Source organism: Dermacentor albipictus, chromosome 1, assembly GCF_038994185.2.
Source record: "Dermacentor albipictus isolate Rhodes 1998 colony chromosome 1, USDA_Dalb.pri_finalv2, whole genome shotgun sequence".
Classification (NCBI taxonomy): domain Eukaryota; kingdom Metazoa; phylum Arthropoda; class Arachnida; order Ixodida; family Ixodidae; genus Dermacentor; species Dermacentor albipictus.
The window spans coordinates 261,662,692-261,688,448 of record NC_091821.1 but is presented as its reverse complement, the minus strand read 5'-3'; the positions used below and the strand labels follow the sequence as shown (position 1 = coordinate 261,688,448).

Here is a 25,757-nt window from a genome sequence, read left to right as displayed (position 1 = left end):
CAGAAGACATCGCCATGATACGTCTTTTCTCACTGCCGTCAACGGTTCCAACATTAAAAAATATGGCCAGAAATCTGTCAGTTTTGACCTTGATCTGCGATGCCCTTTTCGATGGCTATTCACCGTCGTTTACTTTCGCGGGCCGACCATCGGCGCTGATTTTCTGTGGAAGTTTAACCTTCTTGTTCACCTTCGCAACTGCCGCCTTCTTGACTCAACAAATCTGTTCATACAAGGTATCACTACGTCTGCACCACCTTTGCGTCTCGTACAAGCGCACACCCAGGCACCAAAACCGTGGTCCACCATCCTGCTGGAATTTCCAGAGCTGTTCGAACCACCCTCGCCAAGTCGTCCAATAGTGCACAACGTCACGCACCACATTGTGACTAAAGGACCACCAGTGTACGCCCAACCTCGCCGCTTAGCACCAGACTGTTTGAAATTGCAAAGCAAGAATTTGAACACAAGCTCGAGTTGGGCTTCGTTCATCCTTCTGCTAGCCTTTGGTCATCTGCTTTACATATGGTGCCCACGAAGATAGGTGATTGGAGACTGTGTGGCGATTACCGCGCCTTAAACAAAGTGACGATTCCCGATAGATACCCTATACCTAACATCCACGATTTCACCGCATGGCTTCATGGTTGCTGCATATTTAGCAAGGTGGTTCTGGTAAAAGCCTACCATCAGATTCCTGTTGAGCCTTCCGACATTCCTAAAACCGCAATCATTACCCCTTTTGGCATGTTTGAATATGCGCGCATGCCATTCGGCCTCCATAATGCCGCTGAAACATTTCAGTGGTTTGTCGATCAAGTACTCCGTGGCCTGACTTGTTGCTTTCTCTATTTAGACAACATTCTTGTATTCAGTCGCTCTGCTGTGGAACACAAATATGACCTACGTAAGGTGTTTGAACACTTCCGTCAATATGGCCTGGTTGTAAACATCTGGAAGAGCGAGTTTGGCGTTGCTTCTCTCGATTTCCTGGGCCATCGAGTAGACGAACATGGCATCCAATCCGTCCCATTCCGTGTCCAAGCCATTAAAGGTTTCCCACGTCCATTTTCCACCAAGCAATTACAGGCATTTCTGGGTGTCATCATTTACTATTGCCGTTTCATTCCTCATTGTGCTTCAATTTCGCAGCCTCTACACATTCTAGTCTCTGGCACACCACGAGCCAGCACGCTTATATCATGGACTAATGCTGCTGAATCTGCTTTTATCTCTGCCAAGAACGCCCTTGCTACCGCTACTGTACTGGCACACCCACAACCAGACGCTCCAATGTCTGTTATGGTAAACACCTCTGACATAGCTGTTGTCACCATGTTTCAACAGCTGGTGGGCAATACATGGCAGCCTATATCTTTCTTTTCAAGGAAACTGACACCGCAGGAAGCCTGCTACAGCACTTTCGGTTGCAGATTGCTAGGACTCTACCTCACAGTCCGCCTCTTGCGTCACAATCTCGTAGGGCATCAGTTCTTTATTCTCACCAGCCACAAACCGCTCATTTATGCTATTACATCCAACAGTTCCACCTCGCACACTCCCCATGAAATTCGCCAGCTTGAATATATCTCTGAATTCAGTACTGATGGCATATCAGTGGTGCCGATAATCCTGTCGCTGACGCTCTATTACGGATCCATATAAATGCAAGCCAAGTAAATAATTTCGACATTGACTTGGTCCGCCTCGCTACCACTCAACACACAGACGGTGAACTTCAAACACTCCGGACTGCCAACGGTTCTCTGAGCTTCGAAGATATCTTACTGCCTGGCTGCAACGTCAGTGATATACAACGTGTCTACGGGTCATCCTTGACCGTACGTTCCGCAACAATTTCAGCAGAAAGTTTTTGATGCACTACACTCTCTATAAGGAAGCTTTAGCTTGGGTGCTCCTATCTAAATACATGTAAAAGGAGAATTCGCATTCCTCAACAACCACTGCACCAAATTTGACAAGGTTTGTTGCATTCAAAAGAAAAACTTAAGATCTAGTAACTGTTGGTTTCGAATTTTTGATTTAGGTCATCAATTCTTTATTAAAAATTGGCAAAATTCCCAAACTTTCTGAAAACAAAACTCAAGTTTACAACCCCGTAACTCAGCAATGAAAAATGATATCACAATTATGTGAATTGAATCTAATAGTACATGTAAAGTGGACAAAATTGATATGTCGCATGATTCTCAAAAAATTTTGTAATATGGAAATACTACTTTTGCAGAACTCTTGTACACAAGGAACGGATTCACGTAAGATATCGAATTTGTCTGCTTTGAATGATCTAATACATGCCATTTACAGAACCGCGATATCTGCTCTTGATACAGAGTTATCAACTGCCGCGTTAGAGCATTTCTGCCGCGTTAGGTCAGGGGTGCCTCAAGGGTCAGTGTTAGGTCCATCATTATTCCTAATATATATTAATGACATAGCTACGAGTATAACTTCAACAATACGGCTGTTTGCTGATGATTGTGTAATTTATAGACAGATAACCACCCCTGATGACGTTGCCATATTACAAAAAGATTTAACCACATTAGCTGAATGGTATCGCGTATGGAAGATGGAAATTAATGCAGATAAAACTAAGGTCATGACATTTTCTTCCAAGCTAACCTTTCCATATAACGTATACACTCTACGGAATTGCATACTCGAACGAACCTCTTCCTTTAAATATCTCGGCGTTATTCTTACATCTGACTTAAGCTGGGCCATGCATGTTGAGCATATTACTAACAAGGCAATAAAAAAACTTGGCTTTTTAAAATGCCGTCTGTACCTTGCAAACAGTGACACAAGACTTCGTGCATACATCTCCCTTATCAGAACAACCCTCGATTACGCCTCAATTATTTGGAACCCTCACACAGCTAACCTTTCTGATTGCATCGAATCAATTCAAAATAAGGCTGCCCGCTTTATTTTGCGCTTCTACTCTCCATATCAAAGTTTGTCAGCATTAAAGCAGACCCTTAATCTTCCGGATCTTGACACACGACGGAAATATTTCCGTCTGTTTTTTTTTCACTCCCTTTACTATTGTGGTTCATCTTTTTCATCTGCTCCCATCTTACCCGCCCATTATCTGTCCACCCGCAATGACCATGTATGCAAAGTGGCTCCCATATTTGCTAGGACCAAAAAATTCCAAAATTCCCCTTTCGTGTTATCAGTGAACGAATGGAACGCCCTACCTGAAGATATTGTAACAATCACTGACCCGTCTGCCTTCCAATCAGCCCTGCGCACATTTTTAAATGTATAAAATGTTCAGCTGCCACTTCTTGACTGGCCTGTGTTACATATATGTATAATTTCTAAATTTCCATTTACCCGCACCCACCTGCCACTTGTGCCTTGTTGAAAAGTGCCATGTACAGCAAATATGAATTGTACCATGTACTCTCGCCCAAATTACTTTTCGTTTTTTTCCTCTTTTTTTCATCTTTCTTTTACAAAGTGTTTCTTCAAACGAAGTCTGTGCTTGTTGCCTTCAGTCATTTTTATTACAATATCATGTGTGAATTGTATACCCCCCTATAATGCCTCTCGGGGCCTTTAGGGTATTGAAAATAAATAAATAAATAAATTAATTAATTTGTAAACTTAGTGCTTCTATTTTTCTTAACTTCCGAATTTAAAAAAATTCTTGTAACAAAACGCCCTAAATCAAAATTGCGCTACCAACAAATTTCATTAAAGTTGGCCCAGGGGTTATCTCAGAAAAGCGATTTTGCATTTTACATGTATTTGAATAGGCCACGTTGGAATTGGGCCCGAGCTAAAGCTTCCTCTTATCGCACCCTGGAGTATGTGCCACACAACGTCTGGTCACTTCCAGCCATCTGTGGCCGCGTATGAACGCTGACGTCCGTTGCTGGGCTCGGGCATGCATACTGTGCCAGCGCGCCAAGGTCGGTCCACACACTCTGGGCTGCTCAGTTTCCACCACCAGAAGTTTGTTTCAGCCACGTTCACATCGATATCGTTGGTGCGCTACCGTTGGTTCAAGGCGGCACTACCGTCCTTGAACCAACGGTGCATACTCACTTGTATAGACCGCTTCACACACTGGCCTAAAGCAATGCCACTCTCTCGCATTAGTGCGGAGTCCGTAGCACAGGCCATCTTAAATACCTGGATTTCTCATTACAGCGTACCACACACCATAACGGCAGACAGAGGAAGACAATTTGACTCGTCCCTCTTTCAAGCTCTCTCCTGTCTTCTGCGTGTAATGTACATACCAACGACAGCTTATCGCCCAAGTTCTAATGGCATGGTAGAACGCTTCCATTGTCAACTAAAAGCAGCACTTCGTGCCCATGACTCCATGATTACATGGGCAGAGCGCCTGCTTTTGGTTCTACTAGGTCTTTGCACAACTCTGAGAGCAGATGCACAGTGTTCCTCAGCAGAACTCATTTTTGGCACAACACTTACCCACGTACCCGGTGAGTTCTTCACTTCGGAACCGTCACCTGCTGACCTACAATCTTACGCCGACCACCTTCACATTACAGTGGCCACTGCTATACCACAGCTGTTTCGTAATGACTGCAGAAACGTTTTCATGAGCCCATCTTTACTTCATGTTAGCCACGTATTTATCTGTCACGACGCTACTTGCACTCCTTTACAAGCTCCTTACAGTAGTCCCTTTAAAGTCCTCAAGCGTGACGCAAAATTTTTCCCACTTCTTGTCAGCGGACGCAAAGAGACAATTTCCATCGACTGCTTGAAGCCAGCCCATCTAGACTCTGGCAGTGCCATCTCCACAAGTTAAACTGCTCAGCGGCAGTGCCTTCATCACTAGGGGGGAGCCATGTAGTGGACAGTACTCATAGAGCTCCGCGGTAGATGAAGAGACTGGACTAGCGACATCAACGCAGCCATCTGTTTAATAAATGGCAGTTCTCTGTGGGCCTTCTGTTCCTACATTAGATTTGAACGTAAAATATCTGATGTCATTGTTTTCCAAAATGCTAACTATTATACATTTCTATTCCTCTCCTGGAATAGCCCTGTGTAAGGGCTGACATTATCTGTAAATAAATAATATATCAGCTTTGTTTTACATTAACCCTTTAGGGACAACACAATAAAATATCCGAAGGAAATGTTTATTTTTCATCTAAATGTGCAAAATACACCAAGAATAAGGATATTAAATGAAATGAAAAACTATATTGCTGTCTGTGGTTTGTTGTCTGTGGGCAACAGCAGGCAGACTGACAAAAGCAAGCTTTGCCCCCAAGTAACTTATGGCTTAGTGTGGAACCTGTACAGACAGTTCTCGGATTTAAAACAGAGGTATACATTGCATTTCCTCTACATTAACTCTGTGATGGATTTTTCATCAGTCTTTCTCCATTAACTGTACTTTCAAAAGAAAGAGAGTCAAGTACCAAAATTCTGCTTTGTACTCTGTTCTTGCTCTAATCCAACGAATGATGCTTGCTGCCTATCATTCGGTGTTTGCCGAAGATATTTAGCCAAGAACTCCATACTCGAAAGCCGAGACTCGGAAAGAAAACATTGTTTTGTTGTTGCCTGTAGGCAACAACAAAAGGGTTAATCCATTAAAGGTTAATCCATAAAGGGTTAATCCATAAAGGGATAACATTAGTTGTGATAATGGGTAAGTAATTCAGGTTGTGGATTTGTGACAGCAGTGCTTGTTCTTTCTCTTGACCTTCATTTTGGTTTTGGTTGATTATGCATGTCTAATTGGTGTGGCTGATAGTCAGCCATGACTGTTACCAAATTTTATGTAGCAGAGTGTACTTATAATGAAAACACTTAAAATTGTAGTTTTCGCTGCTATTCAACCAATCTGTCCCAGTGGCTAAGTGGCTGTGACATTTTGCTGCTGAGCATGAGGCCGTGGGTTTGATGCTCGGCTGCATTTACATAGGAGTGAAATGCAAAAATGCTCATCTGCTAAGCATTATGAAACATTATTCCAGCACACAAATAAACACTGATGAGCAGAGAGGGACAACAAGAACGCCGGTTGTCACTCTCTGCTCATCTATGTTTATTTGTGCACTGGAACGATGTTTCATAATGCTATTCACAACCATCTCAGCTGTCCAGGCTTATGTCATGTGCTTAGATTTGAATACCTTGGGTTGAATAATTTAAAATACCCCAATATTAATCCGGAGCACCTCACTATGGCTTCCCTCGGAAACCACCGTGTAGTTTCTGTATGTTTAACCCCCTCTTTTTTCTATTCAACCAAAGTGAGAATAGTAGGGTAAAGACATCATTGCAGCCCTTTGCTAGCTTCTGTCAGCTTGCAAAGTGCACCAAGCAGCACACTTGTGCAGTGGCGGACTCGTACTTGTGGGCTGTTGCTTGTGTGAGGGTCTGCAGTATTGAGCTTCTTTGTATAGTAAAGGACATGCATTGTGTGCAGAGTGCATTCTGGGATGGCCACCGAGGACTGGAAGGAGCAAGTGTTCTGGATTCTACTTCCACTACTGGCAGTGACGATGGTTTTGTGTCGAGCCTTGAGGACTCGTTTCAGGTGAGTGGCCTTGCCCTAAGAGCCTGTCATACTCGGGGCCATTGATGTACTGAATTTGTTCCAAGCTGGGTGTTAATTTCTATGTTTAACAGCCTACAGAGTGTTGCTCGCTGCATATCCTTTTGCCATGGCCTTCAGTTTAATTCACTTTATTCTCACCAGCAACAAGTGGCAACAGCAGTTCAGTAGGAATGCATATATGACAATGCTGACAGAGGGCATTGTGTACAAAATCACTCTTCAATCGCTGAAAAAAAAAAAAAATTGTCTAACTTGTCTACTTGTCTAACTTGTCTAAATTGTCATGTAGAGTGAACGCCAACTTATTGTTTTTATTGTATCTGCTTGATACATACCTTCGACACGACACGGAGCGTATATAGATTAATTTTCTTGTCTGTAAAATCCAGTTGCAATACTAAGTGTTCATATTCGAAGAGATTCCATGCATGGATATGGTGTACCTTGTGTTCATTTAACAACCAGAATGACTTGGCATGACTCCGGCTGATATAATTGGCGGTAAAAAGCTTGTAAGTCATTTTGTTTACAGAACTGTATATGAAGATGGCATTTCTGTAGTAATTCTGCTTAAGTCTAGTCTCACAGTGGCATGTCTGGTTACTTTGCCTTAGTTTGCAGCTTTTTAATCTGAGGAAATATGCTTGAGTCAAATGAATCCCTCTGTAGTGCGCTGGGTAGGTCTGTTTGTTACAAGGTTTGCAACCTGTCAGATTTTGTGATTAAAGTTGATGGTGCGTCTGTATGTTGCAGCCCATAGCCCACAGGGGGAAAAGAAAAGTACATGGTACTTCGCATAGTTAGAACCAGGTAAAAGTTCACAGACAATTACGATACACCCTAATGCAAAATTTGAGTGCGGCTGTATACATGGTTTCATTTCGTGTGTCAATATTTTGTATTATGATAATACAGGTACACGGTTTATATTAGGAAGCGAATGCTGTGAGTAGAGTAGCTGGCGCAGTCAATATTTCTAGTGCAGCACATTGCAAACGGAGCAAAGTGTGATGCGGCTACCTTGCTAATTGGGAGATTTCAACAGGCAGTGTGTGGGTGACGCGTGGGAGCAATTCACAGCAACCGCAGTAGACAGACCTCCGCTCAAGCAGTGCTTTGTTTGTATACAGACAATGTGCTCTACCCTGGTACCATATTGCAGCCGCTGTCGCCGTACTGCCCATCTTGCACGGCACTACGCTTAATCAACAATGGGGCGCTGCGAATCCTCCTTGAGGCAGGGCTTCCGAATGAAAAGATACTGCATATGATCTTCTAGGTGCCGGGTTACACTGGAATAGAGGGTAACCAGATGGCCTACATTCTAGCTTACATACCGAGTGGGACAGTCAATGGACGCGGATACCACTAGGACGGTGGAACCAACGTACGCGGAAATACTAAATTATCACAGAGGCAAAAGGATAATATGTCCACCACCCCACCCATCTTTAACACAACATGAAACAGTCGGCTGGCGAAGGCTGCAGACAGGAACATTCTCCAATCTACACATCCTACATAAACTGTTTCCCAGTCAATACAGGGACACATGCCCATGGTGTGGGGCCATCCCAACACTTTATCACATCGTCATCATCATCATCAGCCTGGTTACGCCCTCTGCAGGGCAAAGGCCTCTCCCATACTTCTCCAACAACCCCGGTCATGTACTAATTGTGGCCATATCGTCCCCGCAAACTTCTTAATCTCATCCGCCCACCTAACTTTCTGCCGCCCCCTGCTACGCTTCCCTTCCCTTGGAATCCAGTCCGTAACCCTTAATGACCATCGGTTATCTTCCCTCCTCATTACATGTCCTGCCCATGCCCATTTCTTTTTCTTGATTTCAGCTAAGATGTCATTAACTCGCGTTTGTTCCCTCACCCAATCTGCTCTTTTCTTATCCCTTAATGTTACACCCATCATTCTTCTTTCCATAGCTTGTTGCGTCGTCCTCAATTTAAGTAGAACCCTTTTCGTAAGCCTCCAGGTTCTGCCCCGTAGGTGAGTACTGGTAAGACACAGCTATTGTACACTTTTCTCTTGGACATCACATGGGAGTGCAGAAATAACTTCTCTTTCCACAAAGAAAAAAAACCCAGTGCGGAATAATGGGAGGGCCTGCTCACCAGCGGCAGGCTTACAGTCCAAAAAGGATTGGTGCAACACGGTCTCAAAGTGGCCAGGCTCAGCGGTACTCTGGAATAGGGGCGCCAACCATTCAAGATGACGGAGACTTCAGTAAAACATGAAGACCTCTGTTAGCCGCTGAAAGCTGTAAATAGAGCAACAAAGTTTTTCCTTCCTTCCTTCCTTCCTTCCTTCCTTCCTTCCTTCCTTCCTTCCTTCCTTCCTTCCTTCCTTCCTTCCTTCTCGTGCTTGTGTTGCACCAATGACAAGAGTGGCCCTTTTTTGTGGCGAAATCGTGCTACCAGTGTCAGCGGTGACGACACCCAAGGGAGCAGTACATCGAGCCTTACTTCTGGCCACTCGCCATCACCCCTTGCAGGAGCAGTCATCCCCGTCACACACGCTGGTACTGCGGACTGACCTCAGCCAGTGATGCTCCGTACCTTGCAGAAGAATTCCCTATTTGCGAAAATTTTTCCAGCAATATTGCAAAAAATCCCTGCAAGCTTCCCTGGATATATATATATATATATATATAACGGAGGTTTATTACACGACAGGCCAATGACAAGCAGAGTGCATCACCGAGCACAGTGTCTAAGCTCGAGCATCTGTAGCACACGACGCTGTTGGCAGTCCTGCTGCCTACGTCCTGGCGTTCTTCATTACAGTGGCCCCATCGAAAAAAGGAGCCATTCTGGTGACTTAGTCTGAAGATGAGGCCGCAGAATCATGATGGGGCTTGAGCCGCTGGACGTGGACAACTTTGCGGTTACGACAACGCATGTCAGATGGCTGTGTGAGTGGCTCTATAAGGTAGTTGACAATAGAAGTTCACTGCAAAATGCGGTATGGTCCATCGTATATAGGAAGAAGTATTGAAGCGAGTCCTGGTGTGCAGGTTAGTATGGACAACCAAACGAGGGCTCCCAGTAGAAAATTTGGAGTCGGGTTGCGAGCATCGTGTTTTGATTTTTGGCAATTCTGATTGTCCGACGTGAAGGCGGGCCAGCTGACAGCTTGTCTTGTGGCATCCAAGATTGGCAGGCATTCTGATGGGTCTGGGTGGTAGGGAAGAATGCTATTGAATGTATGAGAAGGATGATGGCCATAAAGAAGATGGAAGGGGAAGAAATGGGTAGGTGGCTTGCATTGCAGTATTGTAGGCGTAAGTGACGAATGGAAGAACTAGGTCCCGAATGGAGTGGTTGGATGCGATGTACATATCGAGCATGTCGCCAAAGGTGCGATTAAAGCATTCCATGGCACCATTGGTTTGAGGGTGATAGGCACCGCATGTGCAATGAACAAAGCACATTCAGCAAGCAATTTTTAAGACTTCAGACAGGAAAGTGCGGCTTCTGTCGCTGTGGAGTTTACAAGGGCCTCCATGACGAAGCACAAAACAGTGCAGTTTAAAAGTGGCAATTTCCTGCGCTGTAGCAGATGGGAGGGCAGCAGTCTCTGCATAGCATGTTAAGTGGTCGACAGCAACTGTAATCCACCGGTTTCCAGACGTAGACAAAGAAAGTGGACCATATAGATCGACAGCAACATGATCAAAAGGTTGAAATGGGCATGGTGCGGGTTGAATTTCACTGGCTGGAAGGTGCAGCGGAGAGTTCCATTGCTGACATTCACGTCAAGAGCGGACGAAGTTTCGAAAGAAGGTGTATATCCACCACCAGTAGTAGTGGTGCCGAAGTTGCTAATGTCTCTTGAAAACGCTGGATTGGCCACACTGAGGGTCCGAGTGGAAAGAGGTACAGATCTCTGATCTCGGGGCTCTCGGGATGACGAGCAACCACGTATGTTCCTCTGGTGCATGCTTGCATTAGTACAGGAGCTGATCACAGATCGCAAAATGAGGAACTTGGCACCGAAGTGTTCGAAAGACTGGAACTGTTTAGGTATTCGAGAGAAAGTCAAAAAGGGATGTAATCCAGGGGTCACTGTGTTGTTCGGCTGCAGTAGCGTCAAAGTCAAGAGACTGCAACATGCGCTCACAGGGGGGCTCATGAGTGGCCTCTAGCGAGAGTGGTGAGCAGGAAAAAGCGGCAGCGTCAGAATGCTTCCACCCGGAACAACACACCATGCGTATGTCGTACTCGTGGATTCGCAGGGCCCATCGAGTGAGGCGGCCAGATGTGTCGTTTAAATTCAAAAGCCAACACAGTGCATGGTGGTCGATCACTGTGTCAAAAGAGCGGCCATATAAATAAGCACGAAACTTGCCAAGCACTCCTTTTCCGTGATGCTGTAATTGCCCTCCTCCTTGGTCAGCATGCTGCTCACATAAGCCACAACATATTCTGCCTGACCAGGATGACACTGTCCAAGAACAGCTCCTAGGCCTACACCACTTGCGTCGGTATGTAATTCAGTGGGAACATGAGGGTGAAAATGGCGAAGCATGGAGGTGGCATCCTGAGAAGACAGCGCAAGATCGGGAACGCATGGTCGCAGGCAGGGGACCATGATGAGAGGTCTTTGGCACCACAAAGTAGTTGCATGAGGGTTGCTAGTATTGATGCAAATTTTTGAACTAAGCGCCGGAAATAAGAGCACAAGCCGATAAAACTGCAAAGTTCTTTCATGGTAGTGGCCTCAGGAAATGCAGAGACGGCCCACAATTTCTCGGCATCCGGAATAATGCCATCCTTGGACAAAACGTGGCCGAGGATTATCAACTTGTGTGTGGCAAAGCGACATTTCTTGAGATTAAGCTGCAGACCGATGGTGGTCAAGGAACTCTGTACGTGCTGTTACAAACGGCCTGCAAGGGTACCGACCTACAAAATTTTCCTAGCCAGCCGCAGCTGCTAAGGTGGCGAGCCTCCCAGAAGCGACCATGGAAGCCTTCCCCACCTGCCGTGGCGACTTGTTTTGTAGGGACGATGGTGTGCCGCATCAACACCGCCTTGGCGCCGCTATGACTAAACGCGGTGGGCGGACCAAGTATTTGTGGATTCGCCGTGGCCGCCACGGCTTGTTAGAAGTGGTGGAACTTTTGGGAGATGTCTGGCGGCTGTCTCACAGGGCTTAGAAGTCGTGGACAGACGCGGCGGCCATTGTCTGTGGAGTAAACACTGGGATGAAGAGGCGCCTGCTCGGGCCAAAGCCTGTGTCTGCAAGAACCCACTCACCTGGGTGTGGTCAGTGAAACCTGCGCAGAAGTGTGTGTAAACTCTCTCCCTCAAAGGCAGGTCGGTTACGATGACTTTGAACGCTCCGAATTGGTAGCAGGTTGAACGGCCGTTTTCCCTCACCTGGAGGACATAGTGTATTTAAGGAGCCGTTGGTGGCTCCTCAGGGTGCATTCCTCTTTCAGTCATGTTAGACTGATCAACTGTAATGTTCTCATGTAGCTACTGTAAATAAATCCCAGATTCCTCGTTCTCAATGAGAAGCAGTCCTTCCCTTCAACGTCCTCAGCGTGGATAAGTTGGACGACGGCATGGGCCAGCTACCATCTATTTCATGCGCGACCCCAACCATGACAGTGCTGAAGGCGGCATAGGTGTGTTGCGAAATCAGGGGCGAACACCACAATGTCGTCAAGGTAACATAGACATATCTTCCATTTAAGGCCGTGCAAAACGTTATCCATCATCCTTTCGAATGTAGCAGGCGCATTGCAGAGTCCAAAAGGCATGTCTGTGAACTCATATAGGCCATCTAGCGTAACAAAAGCAGTTTTTGTGCGATCAGCCTCTGCCACTGGGACCTGCCAGTACCCTGACCGCAAGTCTAATGAAGAGAAGAATTCAGTGCCTAGTAAGCAGTCCAGGGCATCATCAATGCACAGCAATGGGTAAACATCTCTCAGCGTGATCTTGTTTAAGCACTGAAAATCTACACAGAAGCGTATGGAACCATCTTTCTTTGTGACAAGTACCTCGGGAGAAGTCCATGAGCACTGTGAAGGTGTAGTCACGCTTCGACTGAGCATGTCGTTGGCCTGGTCGGCAATGATGCATCATTTTGCAGAGGATACGTGATACGGATGTTGGTGCAGCGGTGAGTGGGAGCCAGTGTTGATGTGGTGCTCGACTGTTGATGTGCGGCCTAAGAATGCTTGTGCGATATCGAAAGAAGTTCTGAAGTACTGTAGAATGGCAAGAAGCTGGGGTCACTGTAAGGGTGTCAGATCTTCGGCGAAGAATGGGCTGAAGACATCCGTAAATGTTGGATCAGGAGCAGAGAGGGCACTTGGGTCAAGGACCCGTAGAGTTCCCGTAGAGGAGGACTCATCGGGGACACATAGAATCTGCATAGAATCAATGGTCTCAGCGTGGCCAAGGCATTCGTGAGGAAGCAATGTGAGCTGGGATGAAAGCGTGTTATAAACGGCCATTGTGCTGAAACGAGTGGCGAGGTCAAGAGCAGCAAAAGGCAGAGCAAGAGCTTTTTGAGCAACGAAGAGGTCGAACGTCGTGAAGTCTGTTCCATCATAGATATCACCACCTGAGACTGGTACAAGTGCTGACGAGCATGGCAGTATATTGGTATGTATATGTATAGTATTGACAAGTTGAGCAGAAGAATTACGGTCAATGAAGGTGAGGTAACTGACGTGGGTGAATTCAACCTCAGCGCAAGCGCAATCAATTACAGCATTGTGGGAAGATAGAAAATCCTATCCTATAATAATTGCATGGGAGCACGATGAGAGCACTACAAATTCTATAGTGTACATAACATCTTGAATCAGTACACTGGCTATACAGGCTGCGGTTGGTTCAACGGGTTGAGCACTTGCAGTCCGAAGTAACAATCCAGAAAGAGGCGTCGTTACCTTACGAGTGATCGGCAAAACCTGGTATCCATAACAGAAACAGCTGCGCCGGTATCAACAAGAGCGACTATAGCGACACCTTCAACAAACACGTCAATAACATTAGCAGGTAAAGAACAACGACTTCGGCATTTTGAAACTTGAGCAGGTTTTGCCTCGAGAACTGCGTCGTCCAGTTTACCTCATCGTTAAAGATGGGCTGACGACGCATTGGTGAAAGCGACCAGCAGCTTGGGGATGGCGAGCGGTAACGGTCGAAGAGAGGATGATCAGTCAGAGTACGAGTTGGCGGTGGGACGGATGGAGTGTAGTTTGCATTGGAGTCGAACGGATAACGAGGAACCCGGAGATAATTTTCGATCGTTTGCACCCGGCGGCAGAACCTTCCAAAGTGTCCGGGATACCTACATGCGAAGCATATAGGCCGATTGTCGTGCGTGCACCACGGGTTAGCAACAGGAGGGCCGGCCCAGGAGATGGGAGGAGAAGGCCAGCGCACGGGCTGCTGAAAGGGTCGTATCGGCTCTTACCGGGAAAACCGGATATTCTCAGGGATTTAGAGTAGTCTGGAAAAAGTCAGGGAAAACTCAGGAAATTTGTGCCTCTATCAGGGAAAATTATCTGTAATCTTATTGAAAGGGTCAAAAGTCGCAGTAATGCTGGCTCGAGTAACAGACAGAAATCGTAATGAATTGTCTTCGACGCCCTGTCGTCAGCTGGAGGAAATGCCAGTGTACAGTCAACGATTGACTTTCCGGATTCCCGTTAATTTGGACAGCTTCGTGGCTCCACCACGTACCCCATAGAGTCAATGTATCAGAATGTCTGAAATTTCGGACGCAGGAATTCTTCGCCGTCCGATTTTCCGGATGTTTTGCCGTGACCGCAGGTTCGAAACGGCATTAATAAAAGCCACCACTGCTGCCATTTTGATTACCTCGCCACCTCAAACCAGCGCTCTCGCACGTAGATCCGCTGGCAGCCATAGCCACCACTGCGGCAACGCTAGGCCTAGCTGCTTCGACGTTCGCTATGAAGCTTCTTGGGTGCCGTGTTTTTTATTGAAAGAATTCGCTGCTCTCAGCAATGGCATGGACTCCGCCTTTGCGGTCCTCGCAAGTGGCTTAGAAGCTTGGAAAGCACGGTGCGTTGCATAATGCCGGTTCCCGAAAGTCAGCTTCGCCTCCGTACAGAAATGTTACTTGAAGCATATTCAAAAGTATTGCAGTGAAGCATAATAAGTGTGGGAAGGGGCTATTGCCACGGGACACAGTATGCATTCCTCAATTATACACGCGTGCGCCCGGTATTTCCTGTCACAATACGAGCACCGATATGCCTAATACGGGTATTGACAGACCTTCAGAGCATTTTCGAATGTGCCTGTGGTGGATTGAGCCCTTAAGGGCAGTAAATGACATGCATTTATTTTTTTCCAACTTGCCGATTTTTCTGACATTATCGCGGCCCCTAAGGAGTTCAAAAACTCGGACGTGGACTGTGCAACTGACCAAGAAGATGCTTCAAATGGTCCATGGGGCAAACGAGTGGCGGAAGGAGTACAAGAACAGAAAGGACCTACTTATTGAGGAATGAATGGGAAAGGAAGCGTGCTGCCGCTGTTTTGAAGGAGCTTGAGCTCAAAAAAGTGTTGGCTGATGCCGAGATGCAAGTGTCCCTCATCTAAACCAAAATTAACTCTTTAAAGCAGTGAAACACAACACTGAAGCGTCGTGTGTGGGCTGAGAGTATGTCGGGACAGTTGAGGTTGACTTATGAGCTGTTGAGAGAGAATCACAATTGTGACAAAGTTCGGGCCTTATACCACTGAGCTTGCTATCAGTTGATAGAAGTAGCTCATATTCGAAAATATTTGCTTTTGTATGCATCTCCTTTTTTATTCGTATTTGAGAATGTCCGACTCTATTTGCAATTTTTTTCGAAGACATTTTATTTGCTGTGCATTTTACTAACCCCTCCCTTTTATTCTCTTTGAATAACATAAACACTACTCCTTAGTATTCAAATTGGATTAAGTCATTCTTTTTAAATATTTTGCATTTGTTTACCAGAAAATGACAGCATCGGGCGATATTGTTTCAGCTCGTCTTGGCATAAAACATAGTTCTGCATCACTCAGGGAATTTCGCAAACGCACTCAGGGAAAACCTGGAAAACTCAGGGAATTTGGAAATGTCAACTTGGTAGACATCCTGTTTTGGCACGTAAAACCCATCATGTTTTAAAAAATTTCTTTCATGATGGGCTTAATTCGGCCCGCTTCCGACATAGTGGCATTGATGCATTTATATAGATTGAGGGCGTCCTCTATGTAACTGGCGAATGTTTCACCCATGTCCTGTGCATGTCCTTTACACAAATGCTGCGCGGCTTGGAGTTCGCAGACGGCGGGACGTCTGTTAAATACCCCTGTAAAAGCCGCCTTGAACATAGACCGCATTCGAAAATCCACCTCCTTGTTCTTGAACCAGAGATTGGCCACGCGCGTGAGATAGAAAACAACGTTGGTTAGCTTGGTCAAGCCATCCCATTTGTTATGAGCGTTCACCCACTCGTAGGACACAAGCCAATCTTCAACGTTGTCATCCGTGCCACTGAAAATGGTAGGATCCCTATGGCGAATAGAGCCAGCGCAGAGGTGGTGATGGGAGTGTCTGCTGGTCGGCGTCTGGCATGGCGGCAGGTAGCATCCGAGTGCGGAGTTCTAGGATGTTGAAAGGGACCAGGCACCTCCACCAATTATAAAGGAGTTTTATTACACGACGGGCCCAGTGCTGGATTAAGAAATTTCGGGGCCTGGGGCTAACTGCATCCTTGGGGCCCTAATGACAACGATGATGATGGTGCCGACTAGTTTAGCAAGCTGAATTCTTCGAAGCCACCATGTTACGCTCGCTGATTAGTGATAAAACATACATCATATTTATGGGTTTGGGAAATTAATTTCTTGGCGTGATTTCTCCTATTATTTAACGGTTATTGTCTGGCGTACAGGTCGGTATGTTTAATGTGTCAGCCCATCACAGATTCACAATTAGACGAAGTGCCACATCAGGACACAACACGGACCGAAAAACCTAAGAGAATATTCTTCAAAGCAAGAAACATTTTATTAGACATTCAATCTTCAAGTTATCAATGCATAACATTCAACAAAACGTACGCACAATTGTAGACGCATACATTACAATGTACATATGTACAACGTGGGCAGCAAGCATGCTCAGCAACATTACTTTTCATATAGTCCAGCAGGGCCCCTGAAAGTTGGGGGCCCAGGGTTCTAGCCCCCATAGCCCCTACCTTAATCCAGCACTGGACGAGCCAATGACAGATAGAGCGCTTCACCGAGTACAGTCTCTAAGCTTGGGCATCTGCAGCACACGATGCTGTTGGCAATCCTGCTACCTATGTCCAGGCGTCTTTCTTCATTCCAATATTTATATATATAGGAATCCACTGAAATGAAATTTCAGTGTAAAAGTTATCACTTCGGCAAAGGCTGGTCCACCAGCCAAAACATCGGCAATATACTGTGCACTACCAATGTATGTCGTACTCTTTTAATTTATTGCTGTGGTGCCAGTGTGATTTCTACTCTACAATATATATATTATATATACATTATTCAGAAGCAACACAGCTTATTTAACATCTCGGCCGAACAGCAATATGAGAACTCAATTTCTAATGTGACACGTTAAAATGTCGGTACTTGATATATCTTCCATGTAGACAGAGCTCTAGCATCAACTAAAACTGGTGGCTCACAGCTTTGTAGCGATTCCGAGTAAGTCACCATATCAAATGTTGATGGAAAAAATATCAGTTCACATTTTGTACTTAAACAGCACACCAGCTTTTCAACATAGGCTATCAGAACTTGAAGCCCAGTGACCCGAAATTTGGCCCATGCACTCAAAAGGGTGTGCTGCGGTTTTTCAAAGTGATGGCTTGCTCAAGGGCATAACTCTAATATTCATTTCATCAATCTTAAAATTCCCTGCAGTATCATAGATTCCCTTTTCCTGTTCATCCAAAATTGTGCCTGAAAATTTCCTGCAAAAGGGAAAATTCCCTCCAAAAAACATCACTGACCTCAGCAGCTGATGCCGCCGATGAGCATAGCCCTCTCCAACTCGCGCCACCCTGGCCCTCCCTCGGAAGCGCAGATGAGATCACCCAACGCGGCTGCGGGTGCCTTGGCTGCCGACAACTCAACACCTGCGCAGGCCATGTCCTATCCGCACCACCTTTGCTTTCCGCCTCGTGCTTTCACTGTAGCCTCCTCCTCATGCTCTCATCTTTCATCTTCCGCTGCACTCCGCCTTAGCTTTCATCTTTCGCTGTGCTCGTTCGCTCGGTTATGAGGTACCACACCGAGGCATGCCGACGCTCAACACAGGAATGGGCACCTTAGAGCTGCGCTCTTCTATATGTATTATGTTGCGGATTTGTGTGACAAACAGCACATTGTTGGTGATTGTGTTCAGTAATTCAGAGTAATTTTGTAATAAAACCTGTAATGCTAAAATTCTGGGGAAAAAAGTGGAAAGGGGCAAAAGAGCAGAGAGGAAAGTCACTGCACTCTTTAATGCCTGGACTGTAGCTTGTTTTCAACCAATAAAGTATAGAGGATGGAAAAAAACTAGGAGAAAGCATTATGTCAAGCAGCTAGCCTCTGCAAGGCAGCCTCCTCTTACGCTGCTCATTCTTTTCTTTGGGGCCTGTCACACATTGACTCTTGGGAAATAAGAGCCCTACCTAGTTGCTGGACCTTCCAAGACATTGTTTATATTCAGGTAGCTATTAGTGATGCCCTTATCACAATCAGACCTTACTGCTCGCTCTCCGTGCACTCGGCAGTTAGAAATTGCCATTTGCCTATAACTTTATGAGGGCCTATTTCCCATGAGCCTTCCTCTGACTATAAGCTTCAGAATTGTCATATGATGCTCCCTCCTAGTCTTTCCTTCCTCCACGTAACTAAGCCTCCATGTTAGAGTGCAGAAAAAAGTGATAGGTGACATTCACTGTAGGCCAGATGGCCCATGCCAGCAGCTTCCTTTGAAAATGGAAAGTGTCTAATGGCAAATGCTGGCTGGCACTGTTATTTCCTCCTTTAGAGCCTAGCATAAGGGTTTCAATGATTGTTCTTTTGGATTCTTTTGGGAGTACTAAAAACCAGGTAGCACGCAAGCTTATGGTGTCATTTTCCATATCTTGTAAGCTTTTGTTGCACAGAGGAAAGAACAACGTAAGCACTCAATTTCTTGCAGACAACTAGATTACATGTTTCACTTCCCTAAATTTTTCTTGTTTTGTTTAACTGGCATGCAATAAAACGGTCATTTGTCATTGTTTCTTATGTATTAAAAAACATGCATGTGCCTATCCCAGAAGTATAAGTTGATGTATGTGTAACAGTTCAGTCTTGTGAATACTGATTGCTTGTACTTTTTCGCAGGAACACGAGTCCCAGCTGCCTCACTCTTACGACAAGCTTTTCAATTCGCCCCTCTTCCATACTTCTATGCCAACTTCTCATGCCAGTGATAAAGAAAATGTTCCAAATGCCGACAGCAACTTGACTGGCCGTGTTCCTCAGTTGGCTTTCTCTTCTGCACAGGAGGTAAGTTTCTTGCATTGCATGTTTTTCTTGTATACCTGGTGCTCTGAAAGTAAATACCAATTGGCCATAAATAATTGCAGTTGTGGAAGGGAGGCGGCGGAGTTAAAATGAGAAAAGACAGGGCTGCGTTCATCCTGTCTTCTTCTACTTTGGTGTCTCCTCCCTAGCACAGTTTAAGTTCCCAAATCATGAGAAATTAGATTTGTAAGCTTCACAATGTTCATTTTTTGGAGAAGAAATCATGCCCCAATTTGTAGACTCTGCACTGTCATTGCATTTGGCACCCATGTGCTGCGAACAGTGCTGAGGCGCACTCTGACAGGAACAGCCACAGCATGCCTCGCCACTACACTTGCTGCTCACCAGAAATGATATGTTGGAAAAAAAAAAAAAAAGCATAGTCGCAGGGATGAAAGTAACCTGCTTTCTGCACAAAAATGCCCCAGGTTGGAAACAGTTGGATCATCTTCCACTGCACTAACTCTGTAACAAGCGTTAAACAAGAGCTGCGGTGCTCCTCTTATCAGATTGGTGGATTCAAATGAAGTGCATGTGGTGAAGGAGACTTAGTGGCAAGTGAGTTTTGACACATGATTTTTGTACTGTGTTTTCTAGCTGTTAGAACCTGTCATCAACAGGGTATCTACCAACCGAGAAAACCGGGAATTCTCAGGGATTTTGATTAGTCTGGAAATACTCACGGAAAACTCGGGGAATTTGTGCTTTTATCAGGGAAAATTAGCTGTAATTTTAGGGAACTGGAATGAGTCGCAGTAATGCTGGCCCGCATTACAGAGAGGGATCGTAATGAATCTTCTTTTGACGCCGTGTCGGCTGGAGGAGTTGCCAGTGTACAGTCAGTGGCCGATTTTCCGGATGCCCGACTGCTCTGCGGCACCATCACGTACCCTATAGAGTCAACGTCTAAGAACGTCTGAAACTTCGGACGCAAGAGCCCTTCGCCGTCCGGTTTTCCAGACTTTTTGCTGTGAACGCAGGTCCGAAATGGCATGTTAAAATCTCCAACCAGTGCGTTGAGTTCAGGCAGTTCATCTATTAATTCCTGAAGTTCTGCTCTATGGAGCCGATAACTAGGTGGTGTGTATAGAGAAGAGATTGTAATTTTTTCTAAATTCAGGCTCAAACTGCAACTGCTTCAAGAGGCATCCGCAGCTCTAAAGTCCGGCATGCTAAATTCTTAACTATAATCGCTACATCACCCGAAATGGCATTAGCAGCATTGCAGTCTTTGAAAAAATTATTGTACTGTGGTAGAAAGTTTGTTTGTGAAGGTTTTGAATGTGTTTCTTGGACACACAGCACCTTTGGCTTCAGTTCATGTAGGAGTGCCTCTACATCATCAAGATTGTTGAGATGACCGGTGACATACCATTGGAGTATTTGTATGTACATATTGAAAGTGTTGTGTGTTGTGTGTCTAAGAGGGAAAGACCAGCTTGTGGCGTTTGTATCCATGTATCATGATACAGATACAAGATACCCAAAGAGCACTTACGAGGTGCTACCCAAACGTTCTGGGAATTCAGCCGTAAAAAAAAAGAGATGTGTTCACCATAATGCCTAATCAGTACTGTCTCCTTCAAAGTAGTCCCCTTGAGCATGTGTACACCGATCCCAGTGTTTTTGCCACGATTCCATGCATTTGTGGTCCTCTCTAGGCGGCAATGTGTTGAGGACCGCCTGCAATTGTTCTCTTCAACCGTGTGAAACCGACGTCCTTTCAGCCTCAACTTCAACGTTGGGAACAAGAAAAAGTCGCAAGGGGCAAGGTCAGGTGAATGGTGTGGGTACGGAAGTACTATGATTTGTTTGGAAGTTGGGAACTGTCGAACAAGTGATATGTGTGTAGGTGCATTGTCGTGATGAAGAAACCAGTTGTTCTTCCACTTCTCCAGACGTTTGTGACGAATGCTCTCTCTTAAGCACTTCAAAATGTCACAGTGAAGCTCACTATTCGCAGTTTGTCCAGGAGGTATGAATTCCTTGTGGACAATTCCATGTAGGTAAAAAAGAAAACAATGAGCATGGACTTCACATTGCCATGAACTTGATGAGCCTTTGTCGGCCGCGAGGAATTTGGCGACTCCCATTGTGACGATTGCTGTTTGGTTTCAGGATTGTAGCCATAAACCCATGACCCATCCCCGGTTATTACACTCGAGAGGAATGTGGAATTGTCTCTGACTTGTTACTTCAGTTCTATACAGACAGAAACACAGTGCAGCTTGTGTTAGTCACTGAGCACTCTTGGCATAAATTTTGCAGCAATGTGTTTTATGTTCAAAACCAAAACATCCGACAAAATTCGCTGAACTGTGCCGTACAATTGTCCTACAATGTTGCAGACGTCCTTTATATTTAGCCTGCGATTTCCAAGGATAGTCAATACACATTCGACCCGCTTTGAAGTATTTATACCATAAAAACATCCTACTTTGGCTCATGGTGTCAACTTCAAAAGTGTCCTCTAGCATACAACGAGTTTCTATCGAAGTTGTTTTGCCAAGTTTAAAACAAAACTTTGCGAATCCTTTGCTCCTCGAAGTTTGCCATATTGGTTGCTAAGGAATGCACCAAATCAGTTAAACATTGTGTTGCAAAACAACACTTTGCAAAAGAATACTTCTTCGATGCAAGTCGTTCAGCACACTGATTTGGAATGCATACTGCTAGCCACATCTAGTGGCAGAAATGTGTTCTACACTCAGTTTGCCCACGCTTCTTCAATTCCCGGAAGTTTTGGGCAGCTTGAGTATTTGCGTATCTTCAGTACTACCCAGCCCTGTCCATTGCTCAAGAATTTGTCAAGTATGGGTTGCTATATTAGATTTGAGCTTAGTTTCACATATAAATTTCTAGAGGGCACTCTGCTGCAATTATTCAATCATGGTGAGAATTAGGAGCAGCGTGTGGAAATTTTCTTCACATTGGGCCTGCTTTCTTTTGTCCCAAAAGCATCTTTATTGTTTCTTTAGGTTCAGTTCTGTTCTTTGTTTGCCACCAATGTTATGTAATATCTGAATGGCAACACTCACTGTCAGGAAATTGTGCTTGGTATTCTCAGGACACTTTTTTTCACTCCTGAAGTCTGGAAAACAGCTCAATTGTGCCACTTTTTCTTTACCTACCAACCTACCTATATGGACATGGTACAGTCATTGATAAATCTTTTGCAGAATGAGGTTCCAGAGTGGTTCAGTCATGGTATGTCATAAGCAATGTACTCAAGTACGGTGAGCAGCAGAAAGTACAAAAATTTCAAGTCGACTTCCATTTTTTCAATCCTGACAGGACCATCAGAATTCAGTTATCCAGTGTGCTGAAGTAAAATAAAAGGCATAAAGAATATTCAAACATGCTGCTGTTTCATTTGGCAGTATACGTTTGCCCATTCCAATATCTAATGCATCTCTGAAAAAATGTGCATCAAGTTTTTATCGAATCTAGTGCAAAACAATGTGCACCCAAATCTAATTGGTCCTTTCTTTTTTCCTTCAATATGGCAGTTCTACCCTAAGGCAGAAGCATTGGAAAGTGTTACCATTTAGCATTGTGCTTGAGCTCCTCAAACTGTGATTTACACAACTTTAACACGGACCCACTTTTCGCAGGCTTAAAGTAAGAAAATAAAAATGAACCTGAATGTAACATGAGCTTAAATGTAACATGCACCCAATTTATAAATAAGAAATACAGCATGTCTCCACATTCGTGATCAGAAAAAATGAGACGTGCAGAAAAGCGAAACTTCTTCCTAATGAGCTTTTATAGTAAAAGCAGCGTATTGTCGTTGCCATTTGCGTTTCATTGACCAGATACCAAGCACACAAGGTGGTATTCTCAAGTGATTGCTTTTAGAGACACTATCACTTTCAAAAAATTTTATGTGACTCTGCATCAGACTTGTGTTGAAGGAAGCTGTTGTAGATTATAGTAACTACTTAGGAGAAGTGCTAGCCTGAATTCCTGCACATCAATGTCACTACAGTCCTCTGCATGCTGCGACCACAATGGTCAAACCACTTTTATTTATTTGTTTATTTGTTTTTTTGTTTTTTTGTTTGTTTATTTATTTATTTATTCAAAAACTGCATGACCACAAACAGCTTGGCACCTTTAGTGTGGTGCACTACAGTACAAATTGAATGGTGTATGTAGCAGCAAAAAAGCAAAATAAATATGATGCGTGGAGCAAAACAAAGTGAAAGAAAATGACAGCATTTAAATGGCATTGGTCGTACACACATAAACTATACATATACACATTCAAAAACACACACATACATACAAACTAAATACAGGTAAATGAAAGGGCAGAGAAAAGAATGATAGAAAAAAGATAGAGAGGTTGCTCATGGCTGAACACACAGCTTGGCCATGTAACTCAACCCAGGGATGAGCCACACTGTTCATAACATCCTCAGAAGTGTTTAAATGACATGAATATATCCAAATTGCCCATGACCAGGAGGTTGTACATTATTTGCCAGTGGTTCAGTGGACTCTTGAGGAGGGTGTGTGATGGTGTCATTGGGCAGGCTCAGTCAATACTATAATGGCCATTATGCTTGATTGGTGAATGGTATGAAGGCAGAATAAATACAAATTACTGAACTTGGCTATTCAGGCCTATTGGTGGTGTTTGATGTTTTACTGACACATTCCACTGTGCTTTCCGTGCAGGCAGCTGCTGCCACGCCTGGCACATTTGGCTTGCCGGAGCATCCCGCCAATGCATTGCTCAGCGTATGTCTCCAAACCAGTGCTTTCAAACGCCCGGTGTCACCAGGGGACCAGTTATCCCCCCCATCGCAGAAGCGCAGCAAGGGCAGTCTTTTGCAGAGAGTCACCAGCTACACTGAGGTATTGGTGATGTTCTGTCTTGTGACTGCTGCTGTTTTTTTAAATGTGACATGTATGCTATGTGTACTGTGCCTTTGGCAGTCAAAATCGCTCAATTACACACCAGCCATTTGAAAAACTGTTGTTCATATTTTTTTCTTTAATTTCTGACAGTTGCAAGTAGTTGCGGCAGTACTTGACTATTCAGGCTTCATGAAAGTACATTGAGGGATCTGCTGTGCACACGCACAAGGTCCTTCTTCAATGCCACGCACCATAGGGACAAACCGCAAAGCGTGCATCGTTACAAGTGGTTGCTGCAGCGTTTCTTCAATGCCAGAAAAATGCTGTTATATGTGGCACTTCATAAACAAGATTTACTGTGCACACAAGTTGTGCATAACTCTACTATGATGTTTCCTCTCATATCTTGTCCACAGATGGCATCTTACCCTGCTAAGGCACTGTTTGTACAATTGCACACACTAAGGTAGCACATCAGAAGTAAAATTAGAGATGAAAATAATTGTCTCGCATGCATCTTGAGACATTTCTAATTGGATCTTTGCTGTAAATTTGAATAAGACGGGCAAAGTGTTCTATTTGAAGAGAGTTCGAAGGTAGATGTCTAAGTGTTTGCTCTCGGTGCTAGTATGTCATCATGTGGTGGGTTCGCTTCTTTCTGAGACTGTTTTACATCATTCACGTTTCTCAAGGGTCCAGATGGGTGCTTTCCAAGTATGCCAGAAATGAAATTGTTGATTTTCTCGCATCTGATGCTTCTCTTATAGTGCTCCTCACCAGGCCCCATTACAAATTTTCTTTATACGGTGGAAGTTGTAAAATGTCATCAAAGGAGCATTTACCAAAATAATTTTTGCAGTCTGTTGATTATCAGAGGAAATAGAAAAAATTAAGAGTCCTGTTACCATGCTGCCAGGAGGCGAGCGTCACTGCCAACAGAGACTCTCTCCCTTTGCCTCGACTAGTGTCCGCAAGCAGTGTTTCTTCCCCGCCTTCTCCCATGCTAAAGCCAAGGGACCGTACCATGTTCATGCGTAAATCCCCGCCTCCTTTTTTCTTCTTTTTTTGCTGTGCAGCACCTTTACAGCAGTGGCATTGCCACTTACAACCAAAGTCACATGTCAGGGTGTGTGATGTAGCTGGCAGTATGTTTTACATAGAGGCATTTGTGCGTGTGGCCTTAACTCTCTGGTTGGGAGTGGATTTTCTTCGAGAGGGAAGGTGCATGACTATTGGTTTAAAATTTAGCTTGTTTTCATGGGTGTGCATTGCTGTAATACTTTGTAGACATGATTGTCCGCATACGATGTATACACTTCGCTTGTCTGTTTAAACTGGACGTAGCTGCTGAGGGGGCCCTTTAATATTCACACATGGAGTCCACATTTTTATAAATTTGACATTGCTCCCTGAAGAATAGAAAATTCATCTATTCTGATGCAGTGTGCACTTAATGATTTTGAACATGCAAGAAATGTGATGAAACAAGATTTTCAATAGGCAGAAATTTGCACTTCCAGAAGTTATGACCTAGCCTTATAAGATACGTGTGCATGCAGTGTGTAGCATTGAACACTTGACATGCCCTACTATGTTTTCTGTGACGTGCCTGTCTCTTGTTCATGGTACACCTGCACCATTTGTGGCAAACTGTGCAAAAGGAAAATCGTGCTGCACGCTCCTGCAAAACCTTTATT

The 25,757-nt window shown here is 44.6% G+C and overlaps 1 protein-coding gene across 3 annotated transcripts in view; it reads left to right on the top strand.

Annotated features, from left to right (window-relative positions):
* stg (string) overlaps positions 1 to 25,757 on the top strand; it is a 153,262-nt gene that overhangs the window by 108,818 nt on the left and 18,687 nt on the right. For all 3 annotated transcript variants that reach the window (XM_065433173.2, XM_065433176.2, XM_065433175.1), the window contains 3 exons: positions 6,458 to 6,568; positions 19,009 to 19,173; positions 23,878 to 24,057. In XM_065433173.2, the coding sequence (XP_065289245.1) occupies positions 6,458 to 6,568; positions 19,009 to 19,173; positions 23,878 to 24,057 (456 nt within the window). The remainder of the gene's footprint in view (positions 1 to 6,457; positions 6,569 to 19,008; positions 19,174 to 23,877; positions 24,058 to 25,757) is intronic.